The sequence below is a fragment of the Lepisosteus platostomus genome, chromosome 3, assembly GCF_059453375.1.
Source record: "Lepisosteus platostomus isolate fLepPlt1 chromosome 3, fLepPlt1.hap1, whole genome shotgun sequence".
NCBI lineage: Eukaryota > Metazoa > Chordata > Actinopteri > Semionotiformes > Lepisosteidae > Lepisosteus > Lepisosteus platostomus.
Genome location: NC_142613.1, coordinates 38,548,195 through 38,560,712, shown reverse-complemented (window position 1 = coordinate 38,560,712; position 12,518 = coordinate 38,548,195). Strand labels below are relative to the sequence as shown.

Sequence of the window (12,518 nt, the reverse complement as noted above, 5' to 3'; positions counted from 1 at the left end):
GAAAACATTCAGTGTCAAAACTTTTCAATAACACTTTTTCATGGCACTATATGTCAGCATTACATAAAGGTCCACATAAAATGCAGTGACTATATTTTGTCCATAAATGGTGATGGTATATAAACTTTAAACTAAACTCACCAGAAATAAAGTAAGAGCAGTACAGTAACATGCTAGACCTTGTTCAAATATGTTTGGCTTCAAGAAAACTGACCAATGTGGATTATGTCAAGTTTGTCAGTATAGAACACAAAACACTATTTCTAGGTGCTATATTCAGTTTTATGTCAGCTTGAAGAATTATTTCTTGGTTTATATAGCGAAGCAGTTTAAATTGGCAGCCATGTGTGCTGTGATCATTATAAATTCCACATGCCCACATGACTCCAATGGGCAAAATTTTTATGATTTGTATTCAATTCATTCCATACCATGGAATTGATTAGTGAAAAAAAGTTATATAAAACAATTAACTGGAAATACAATTGAATTATATGTCCCACATCAATATGTGTAACTGTACTGTACAATGTAGTTTTCATTAAAACTAATTTTTACTGTCATAAGAATGTTGTGTGTCACAAGCTTCTGTATTTTTCTTTGTTTGCATTAATATAAATATTATGTATTCACTGTGATGCATTCACAATGTCTACATTATGGCCAAAGTTATGGTGTATTAAAGTTTTAAAGGTAAGCAGTAGTCTGGGACACATGACTCCTAAGAATTTAACTAGAATTTAGCCTTTTCATTGTTTGTTAGATATGTTTTTCATTCCATTTTTAAACCAACTTCCCCTGTCCCATCTTAATAATTCCCACCTTACCAAAAATACCTTCAACCCTGTAGATTTCATGGGTGACTAAAAAATTTTTACAGGCTAAAGACATTGGAAAAAGCATTCGTTTAGAACAATTACGTTTATAATTGATCTAATTTAGTCATTCTGAGTTTACATGTAAAGGCTGAAATCATAAAGGATAAAAAGGATTTCAATGTGCTGAAGCTTGAGGTAAAAGAACTGTTTACTGCTTTTCTAATTGATTCAAATTAAATATGTGAAAAGGGAATTAGGGGAATACAATTATAAACAATGTTAAACAACAACAAACAATACAATTATATACAGTGCATCAGATCATGTTTTACATTTAATCAGTAAAGATTTAATTAGCGGAGTTTACCACTGCTATTGTTTATTTACACATGGAATTGAAGGATTACTTAAGATAAATATAGCAATTTTTTACAAGATCATCTACTTAATTTTCGAGTCATACATTACATGTGCTGCAACCAACAAATCTTTGAAATCTTTGATACTTGTAAAAGTCTTCTAATTACTTGCAAAACAAAGTAATCTATGTGTTTAACCAAAGTGCACTCCATATTTAAAGAACAAGAAAACAAGAAAACCCCTTACACAATAATATTAGAACTATCCAATGATACTGTAAGGGTATTTAAGTGCTGGGTGTGCATCAAACTGGAATGTCCAGAATAGTTGAAGAGTTTAAATTAATAGCAGACCAGACATTTGAATCACAAATGTCTCACAAATATGCTATGGGTAAGAAGAATGATGTACTGTACTGTTAGTGACCTCACAATAGTCAAGATTGTTTTTACATGTAAAAACAACACCCTCTGGCATTTTGCTATTCTTATTTTTTGTTGATATTATTCACCTTCCAAACTAGACAACCTCATGCTTTTATGGATAGTTGTGGGTAGATGAAAAGCACCAATAGAAAAATGAGGGATGGAGGAAACTATTAGAATTATTATTTGCATTAACTTTGTTTTGAGGAGTCCCGTATCCCTGCAGATATCTGTGAACAGTTAGTGGAACCAATGATGGAATGTTTTGCAGCTGCAATTGCCCCTGGAGATGGATTAAACTGTCGTTTCATGAATTTTCAAAACTTTGGGGTAAAGAAGTACTGTATATATTGTTAATTTCAATAATCCTATTTTCTCTACTTCATTACATTTATTTTACTTGACTTTGTTTAGAAGGAAATTGATTGTAACATTTTAAATGTGACAAAATAATGAAAAATGTCGTTTATTTTATCTATGACTTTATAGTATTTATGAATCACACTTGCTATGTAAAGGATCAAATCTTCTGCATTATTGTAAGAAAGTATAAAGCTTTAGTACTTACATTTGAACTGGATTCACCTCCAGTGATGCAAACAACGTCTTGTTTCTGTATTGTTAATATCTCCTTTGTTAGCTTAAGTCGAATGTCATAAGTATTACCAGTCTCTTCATTATACAGCAGGGCTATTCCAGTTTTTGTCTGTTGGGTGAAACATAGTAAAAGAGTTTTGTAAGTACAAATAAAAGCAACTTGATTGAAAAATTAACTTTTCATACACAAATTAAATAGTTTAATATGGAAATCATGTTGATGAATTGAACATTATAATAATTGTTTGTCTTGTAGAGTGATTTTTACAGTGTAATTAAAAATGAAAAAAACTGTTTTTCAAAAAAATTGCTTTCTTCCACTCTACTTCATAATTGAATCCTGATCACCTACTGAAGGAATCAAATTTCTTTTGACACTGATCTTTCATTCATTGTGCTTTCCAACGATATACAGTAATATAGGAATATTTACAGTATATATCCAGCATTTGCTAACCCTGATTTCAAGGGAATATCACTTAGTGTCAGCCTATCCTAGAGGCTGAGTTCTTATCAAAGATGCACATCATCATATAGTACATGCCAATTACAATATTCATGTTCATTAAAGTTTTCGGTTATATGGTCTCATGACAAACTGGACATCACTGCAAACTGTCTCGTGACATAATACAATGGTGGAATCTACTGTTTCACAGCATGCACTTTCAACTTCGATTAATTAAATACTTTGGTCCCCATTTTCAAAGCATTTAAGGCATTTAAATCCCTATTGTGTCTTTATGCTCCTAGTTTGTTTTAAAAAGGGGTCCAATATGCATACTGGATGTGTGGGCAAACTCTGGTTTCTTGCCAACTCCCAGAGACATGCATGTTCACGCACATTAGATTTGATTGGTTTACTCTAAATTGTTCCCTAGGGAATTCCCCCTGTAAGGAAGGTGGATGATCTCTCCAGCACTCTACCTGTCTAAGAACAGAATCCCCTAAACCCTATCTAAAATAAAGACGTACTGTATAAACAGATGAAAACAATGAACAAACATAATCATACTGTGCACCACAGTTGAACAGAGCCATTTGTAGTTTGTCATAGAGATAAACCATTGTCATGTGTTTGGTATGTCCTAGTCCAAACATTGGAAGTTTTTCACATTTTCCAGAAATAACCAAAGGAAATATGAAGCACAACACCTATTTCACCTTTATGACAAATGATACAAAACATAATGTTATTTCTGTGTGACCCTACTTCTGCTGCAAGCTAACAGCCTTGTTACTAAGATTGGAAATTTTGATAGATTTGTAAAGTTGACTAAAGGCTGGTGGATACATATTAGATTTATTATAATGCCTTAGGATTGCTGTATTTGTTTTTGGTTTTTCTTCTTCTTTTTTCATTTCTACGGAAGAAACAAGGTCCACAGATAATCAAAGTCACAGGCAAGTAAAGAAGTGTTCATACTCCTTAAGGGAAGACCTCAAGACAAACACTCACCAACACCTGGTCAGAAGAACTTACACCAGGACTGGTTTGGCAAAAATGGTCTAATGATCAATAACCTTATTCCACACATGGCAGTATGACCCAAACTCCAAGTAGTATATTTGGACCTCCATCAAACATAGATGGAGGTTAGAAGGATAACTTGTGCCTTGAAAAACAGATGGTGGAGAGACAAGGCAAACAATCATCTTATACAAACTACAAAAACTTATAGAAATCCATAGTTTCTTCAAGTTATGGTCCAAGTACCTAAGGAACAGTGCCTGTAAGTTAGGGAATGGATCATGGCAAGCAAGGCAGCCAATACCCATTAGTGGAACATTTTTGAAGATCTGTTTTAACAAACATTCACTGTTAATCATAATACTGTAGATTCAATTTCATTCCACAACACCCAGTCTGAGAACTGTACCAACACCTATTGAGGTGATGAAAGCCATTATGGAAATGAATAACAGCAAAACAGCAGATAGTGATGAATTTTTTTTACGTACTGTAGGACTAGGGTTTGAACAACACCTAGACAGTTTGTGATTCATTTGCTGTGCTTAAGGATGCATCTGAAATGCAGGAAAAGTGTTATCTTTTTGTTTCCTCAAAAATGAAATTTGGCCAATTTTGCAATTGTTGCTGACCCAAGGGGTGCGTCAACCAAAAAGGTAAAAACTCAAAAGTTTATAATCACACTTTTCCCTTTGCAAAACATTCTCACTTTTTGCATTCACAGGAAAACAAAATGGGAAGTATAGCCAAAAGTTACTGAATATTGTAAGCCTAACCTGTCAACAGCAAAAAAACATTCTTATTTTACACGCCACCTATGCACGATGTTCAAAAAAACAAAAACAAAAACTGGAAAACTGATACAGATTCACAGCAAAAACATTTACAATATTTTATTACTACTTCTTAAATGCTACTTGAAATGTTTATGACTAGTGTGGAATAAGGTAGGTAAAATGATCAACACTGGTGTTTAACGCAATGTTTATGATATACAGTATGTTCTAGAAAGACCCAAGCAAGGGTTAGGGTTAGGGTTTGAACAACACCTAGACAATTTGTGTTGCATTTGCTGTGCTTAAGGAAGTATCTGAAATGCAGGAAAAGTGTTATCTTTTTGTTTCCTCAAAAACTAAATTGGGCCCAATTGTGCCGTTTTTGCAGACTAAATGTGTTTCAACAAATATGGTCAAAAATCAAAAGTTTGAAACCACACTTTCCACCTGCAAAACATTGTCAATTTTGGCATTGACAACCAAAGAAAAAGGAAATTTTAGCCAAACGTTAGTGAATATTGTAATTGTTTCCTGTCAACAGCAAAAAACCTGCTTAGTTTACAAACCACTGAAGCATGACGTTACAAAAAGAAACAAAATGCTCAAAAATTGAAACAGATTAATTGCAAAAATAATTTAAAATATTTTATTACTACATCCTGAGTGCTACTTGAAATATTTCTGACTAGTTTGGAGTAATTTAGTTATTTTTTTTAACATTTCTATTTAAGGCAATGTTTTTGATATACTGTATGTTCTAGAAGGGCCCAGGCTACTATATGGTGGACAGAAACTAAAGATACACCTCCATATCATTGTCATAGAAATACAGATGTGGAATGAAGAGGTAATACCAAATGATTTTAATGATACAGATGCAGCCATTCAAAATGGGTGAGGTATTTCGCGGCATACCCCGGTGGGCGTGTCACGGTATCACGCGGTATCACGCATTTCACGTGTGTCACGTGACTAACTATCCGGCGTCGCCTTGTAAAACCGCCAGGGGGAGCTTAACCTCTCATGTACAGCATTTGAGCCTTTAATTTTGAACTGTGTATTACAGCATGTTAATTATCAGTCATTAAAATGTTGGTATATTTTATGAAAGCAAGATTGCTCAGTTGGACAAAAGTACACAACCTACCTTTATCAGAAATATTTATGCATCAAAGCCTTTACTGAAGATATTACTAATAGTATTAATAATGGATGACTTTGGACAAGCTGTATACTCAAAGTATAATTTCTTTAGCACATTTGTACAAGCACTTGGAATCTGTCCAAGCCATACTTTGTCAGGCATTTTGTTTTACTTCAACGGGCATAAAAACTTCCTTGCTTTTAACAGGGCGTTTCATAATTTCTAGCTACGAAAATGATTTAAAATGCGACACCTATCATTCAACTAGAGCTTAAAATATCACAAGGAAAAATACACACCGGTATTCCATTTCTCCCTAAACATTGTAAGCTTCGAAGTCTTTAACTAACGTGATACCGGAGTCAACAAGCATACTTTTAGAATTTGAATAAAAGGGAATATAATATGGAATCGCATATCTAAAGAATTTAATAACGGTATGATTATATCCGTGTACTGCGGCAGGGCTGTGTAGGGCTGTTTCGCCTGCCTGATCATGCGAGCTGTCTTGTAGCCTACTGGTCTAGGTGCGTGACTACCAACTGGCAGGTTGTGTGTTTGAATCCAGCTGGTGCTGGACTTTTCATTTTTATTTATTTATTTTTTAATCGCGTAACATAAACATATTACCGTATGCAAACTGTACTGTATACAGTATGTATATGTATATTTAATGTCTTAACTGTGCCCGTTTAATTGAATTAAAAAAAATTATTTAACACGAACATTAAGCTGTTTACATCTTCCGCCTGAGAACAGTCACCCGTTGCTACCCAACGCAGAATGGTGATTGGCTGACACTATCTGACACCCCTCTGATTGGAGAAAAAAGACGTGCTGGTTTGCTATACACACTGTGCCAGGAAGAGGATTTCTTTCTATTCAAAACGTGTATTTTAAAAGTTTAAGAAGTAAAAACCTTACAGCGTACACAGATTTCTAAACTGATCAGGATCGTTATCTTTGTCTTATGCATAATAATGCTCACCGCTCTGTCCAGCAAATTAATAATAAACTTTATTTTATATAGCGTTTTAAACGAATAAGTAATTAGATTGCTCATAAACCTAATCACTTGCTTTTTCTTTTTATTTAGGCTCAGATTTCAACTATAGATCGTATTATTAATAACCATAATAACAACCAACCAACAAAAACAACCATATAAACATAATGGTGGTGCTGGACCTTCCAGTTTTATTTATTTTTTAATCGCGTAACATAAACATATTACCGTATGCAAACTGTACTGTATACAATATGTATATGTATATTTAATGTCTTAACTGTGCCCGTTTAAGTATTGAATATTCATATCTAATTTTACCACTGAAGGGAAATCTTAACATAAACATACAGTATATGGCTGGTCTCGGTACTTTAAAGAAAAAAATACACACCGGTATTCCATTTCTCCCTAAACATTGTAAGCTTCGAAGTCTTTAACTAACGTGATACCGGAGTCAACAAGCATACTTTTAGAATTTGATTAAAAGGGAATATAATATGGAATCGCGTATCTCAAGAAATTAATAACGATATAATTATATTCATGTTGCAAAAGAACTGCAACGGACATAAAAACTCCCTTGCATGGTTTCATTACGACCAGAATCGGTCTTGAGATATTTTTAACTTGATTTACAGTATTTGAGAGGTATGTCTTAACACCGATACTACAGTGCTTAAGTACTGCTCACGTATATGTTTCTAGGTTTATATTATGCATTTCATACGGTCAAATTACTTTTGAGCAACTAATAAGAAGCGCGAAACGGTATGCGTTTTACTTTCGTTTTGTGCTGGGACCCGTGGATTGATTAGAGATATCAAGTACATACAAGTCATTTTTTAAATGTTGTAGTTCGTCTTGAAAAAATGTTACGAGTACATCATCTATCAACAATTACACAGGTTCTGTTTCCATATTGCGGATTTTGGTTATGTAATATTATTTTCTAGATTTCACGTTGTGAATATGATGGGATGTCTGATGGGATGTTTCTAAAAATCCATCCTCTGTAAAACGTCTTCTCTAGTTGTCCTGCATATGTATTCGCTAATGAAGCTGTGTGTTCTGAGCCTGGATCTCTACATTTCTGTATGAACCAGCTTAGAGGGCTAAAGACAGCTTGTGTTTAAATTGACTTGATGTGACTTGTTCTGTGCCAAGTCACATTATTTTATAGCGTTTTTAAAGCGTTATCAAATACGGTGTTACTGTAGTTTACTGAGTCCCATGTCACATGGTCTGTGATTGAAACCTGTAAAACCGGTTTAATTCGTCACAGCCAGCACTCTTCAGGTGTGAGGGTCTTCTGCTCAGAATTTATTGCTAAAATGTTTGTGTATATTCTAATGGTAGTGGGGGCGGGGTGTGTGGGAACAGGTTTGGTTGAAATTGCATTGATCTATGTTCTTCACACCTGAAACATTTTCTCTCAAAGCATTTTCTTCGCAGTTTAACCGATCTTGTTACAGCATGTTACAGTTTACTATTATTAACCATATTAATTTTAAGTGCTTAATGTAAAATCTTGTAAAAATATATTTTCATTGTTCAAATATACATTAAGTCTGACTATCATATAATAAGTTAAATACAAAACTAAAGAAAAAATAGGGTAAAATATAATTCAAAATATTTTGCTAACAATGTTAACTGTTTATGAATAATAAAATGTATTAACTAAGGAGTAGGATGGCACAGTTGTTAGTATGTTTTTGGTTTTGTTTCTTTTTCATAAAAAAAACAACAGTAGTACCTGATGTCTCAGTGGCTTTCAAAATTAAATTATGCATGCAAACCTGTGAACTAGAAAGATAACTAAGATATCCATCCATTATATTCCATAATATCCATGAAATATATGGCGCTGAAATACAGTATGTGTGACGCATAAAAGACACCAAGGGATTGGGTAAGCTCCCATCACAAAAAAAAAACTGCGAACCTGCACTACAGCGACCATAGTACAGTATGGAGACCAAGGCGTATGGAGACATTTCGGCAGCAGCGGGAGCATTACGATGCATTACTGGGGAGGATTGGGAGGCTAGAGTTCCAGCAGTCAAACAGCTGAGCTGCTGTCTCCCGAAAAGTGCCTCTCCCCGCCGCGCAGGCTGCAATGCCTGGCGGAAGCTCTGCCCCCCGCAGAGCACACACCGCCTCAGGACACTCCATCCCGGCCTCTCAGTTCACCACCGCGCAGGAATCTGTTGATGCTGTCCCCGCCGGCTATCTCCCCCCAGGAAGCACAGCGGAATTCACAGATGCCAGTGGGACGAATAATTCTCCCAGATGTCCAACTGCTACCCATCACCCAGGAGATGGAGGGGGGGTTGTACTTGCAGTGCATCGGCATAGACGGGAAAGCAAGAGCCGACCGCTACGCCGCCCTTGTGTTTTGAAATCTTGTGACTTTTGAAATTTACTGGGGGTGGACCACGTCTGTAAATTTCGATGGGTCCAGAGGCAAAAGTGCCTTGCCTTGCAATCTCCGGGAAACCATTAGTACGATGGTGAATCGGAGATTCTCAACCCTTGCTGCGTACGACTGGAAAAGAATTGGTGATCGGATCAACGAAATGCTTCTAGGAGGAGACGGTCTTTTCCTCTTGTCTAACAGTCTGTCCACAAACAAAACATTCCTGTTAGACAAGAGGAATTGAAAAAAAAAAAATTTTGTCAATGAAAACCGGTGTGTGTGTCTCTCCCTGCTGGATGTCCCTCTCACAAACTGCTGAATGAATAAAATAATTTTATTGAAAACGAGTTTGCGATTGTCTGGTCTTTAAATTCTTGAGATACGCGATTCCATATTATATTCCCTTTTAATCAAATTCTAAAAGTATGCTTGTTGACTCCGGTATCACGTTAGTTAAAGACTTCGAAGCTTACAATGTTTAGGGAGAAATGGAATACCGGTGTGTATTTTTTTCTTTAAAGTACCGAGACCAGCCATATACCGTATGTTTACGAGTGCCCCTGTCGGTCAACCAATCACGCACCGCGGTACCCCGTTTTCGGCTGTGAAGCCTTCTGTATACAGCATGTACAGTACATGTTTTTTAAAGATTTTTCATTTTTTCCTCCTTCATTTTTCACTCAGTACTGCAGTGTTTGTAAACGTTGGTCAACATTTTGTATTTTACCAGACAGTTTGGTTTGAAAAAGGTAAATGGAGGTGCTGTCACTTTTAAACTGCAAACACATCTTTTAAGCCATGTTCTTTCAAGCTGAGATGATTTTCACATACTTAACTTAGCAAGCTGGGGATTCATCAGTTTCTGTCAGTACAAGTTACTACTATTGTGTGAAGGCATATCAAAACAGCTTACTCCTCTGATAAGAAAAAAAAAGCAGAAGAAAGCAAAGAAATAAAAGATATAAATCACCTTGATATGGTATTCTCCAAATCACATTTAGTTAAGTGATACAAAGCCTCTAAAAGCTAAAGTTGAACAAAATTAGCTCCCATAAAAGTCATGTGTTGGTAAACAGACTAAAACATTTTAGTTAAGTGATTTAGTTAGATCACAAAAATAACAATAATGAGTTTCAGCATGCCTTACAATAGTCACAAGGACTAATTGTTCCTTGAATTTTACAAGGATTTTTTGGACTGTTATAAGCCCATTGCTTAGGAATTGCTTAAGAAGTCACATTTCTTATTTATAGATTCCACAGTGTATCCTTCATATGGGCTGAAACCAATTAAGGAGCTGGTCTAGTTACTGCCCTTAGCCATTACTAAATCTGGATTTGGAAATAATACATAAAGAGCTAGTTCAGAGATTTGATTCAGAATCAGTAATCCATTTTGTATTGATCATTATTATATTACCATTAGTATATGAAACATTTAATACAGTGATTACACTTTTTCTAATTAAGACACAGTATAATAAATGTCATGTTTTTACATACAGTAGACCTTTCATACAGCTGTAGCGGCAATGCTTGTTAATAAGACAGAATTAAGCGTTGCTGTGCTTTCCTAAATGAGGCCCCATCTCACTCTCCATCTCTGTGGTGCAGCCACAGAGAAAGTATTCAAGCAGGCTGATTTAAGATGTTTTCTTTTGATAAGGGACAGCTCCCAAACGGGGATGCACTTAGCTAAGCCTGGCTATCATGATCAATGGTCATCCATTGGCGCCTATCTGTCTAGGGAGTGCCGAATGGACATCTGGACTGCATTCCTAAGTGTCAGGAATAAGTGACTCATATCTCACCTTGATCAACCAATCAGGGATTGGCAGGGCGTGGTAACACCACGTGGATCTCCAATGCCCGCCAAACTCTCAACCAATCAGCACACGTCTGTGTCTTGGTCAAAAAGGGAGCGCAAGCTCAGGTCAGGGCTCTCCTTGGCCACTTTCGTGCATCCTCAGAGACAATCACGTGACAACTGCTGTTGTCTGCACTGGGACTTGGACTTTGTTCTAAGAGTGAGGCTGAGGATCCCATACGTACTCAGAATTCTACCAACGTGAATGCTCCGCTTGATCAACGGCAGCCTACAGTTGGACCCTCGTCGACAACCTGAATATCTTATTCAGAAGCAGCACTGGACCAGGAACGAACAAGCTTCTTCCCGGGCATAAAGAGTGACTTGTGAGGACTCGCGGTCACACTGCATAGAGACTTTCTACTAGCCAGCCGGACTGCTGGTAGATCCCCTTGGAGCAATGACTGCCCTGCGCGCCGCAGTTAGATTCCTCCGCCCGTCCTACTCCGAGGTGCACCTCGACTGGTTGGCCGGTAGCCGGAGGACGCTGGGACAACACCCATTGGACAACCGCTGCAACAGAGCCTGCAACAGAGCCTGTCAGCTGGTTTGGTGTTCGTGCCGGGAAATTCCAAATCCATACACAGTGGATAAGTAAACCCTATGTTCTACATTGCGTATCGAGAATTCAGTTGTACCTCAATACAAGTTGTTATCAATTTAATTCACAAGTAATGTATTTACTTCCGAGTTTAGAGTAACAGTGGGTAATAACACTGATTAGTGATTTGGTAACCGAACTATATATATTGACATATATTCTCTGTTGTGTATCTCTTTGCGTTTGCATCTCTTCGAGATTATATGCCTTGTATATTGATAACACTCACAGTAAGGTCTGCCGCTTGTATCCAGGCAGACTAGTATATGTTTGGTGCACAATTCATATTAATAAATGTATCTCGTGTATTGAACCCGTGTGTGTGCGTTGTTAGTTGTTCTGACAATTGATTTTCTAAAAGCCACAATGAACCACCTCGTGATTACTGCTACAATTAATAATTGTCTCAGTAAAACCATCAAACCTCTACACAGTATTCAACTGTTCCCCTCTCAGCCTGACTGGGGAATCTATAAATTCCAATCGTGAAATATTCTTTTTAGTTCAAAATATTACTTCTCCTCTCACTCAGAATTGTTACAGAAAATAAATAGTTGGTAATTCAACTTGGATGAAGGCATCACATAAAATAAATTGAAAATAGTAGTACCATTAAATTGAAAAGACAACAACACTTTACTGTTTATTTATTACTATAAGCCACAGATACAAGTCTTTTGATGTACTGCACCAATCCATTATGAAATCCAAGACTTTGATCACACTTGGTCCTCCCTTCTGTGACAATACTGACCTTAACCCCACTGGTTTCCTCAGTCATTGTGTAATTGTCACAGGGTTCTTGAACAACCCAAACCAGTAGACATACGATCAATGGATTCCTTGCAGCTGCTTCAATGAGAAATAGTAGAGTTTTGCCACACAAGTACAGTTTCCCTTCTTCCGTCAGCCACAGAGTCTGGAAGCACTGATAAATCAAATGCCTTATGTAGTTTGGGTTATCAAATTCCCCCAATCTCTTTTTTCTACCTGAATCTTAAATCTAAGCAGAAGCTTAACCTTTCCTTAACC

General features: G+C 36.4%; 1 protein-coding gene across 1 annotated transcript in view; it reads right to left on the bottom strand.

The window, feature by feature from the left end:
• sntg2 (syntrophin, gamma 2) overlaps positions 1–12,267 on the bottom strand; it is a 166,213-nt gene extending 153,946 nt beyond the window's left edge. The window contains exons 1-2 of the mRNA XM_088623452.1: positions 12,241–12,267; positions 2,172–2,309 (exon numbers count right to left, since the gene is read on the bottom strand). Coding sequence (XP_088479578.1) covers positions 2,172–2,309; positions 12,241–12,267 — 165 coding nt within the window. The remainder of the gene's footprint in view (positions 1–2,171; positions 2,310–12,240) is intronic.
• Positions 12,268–12,518: the final 251 nt, after the last annotated feature.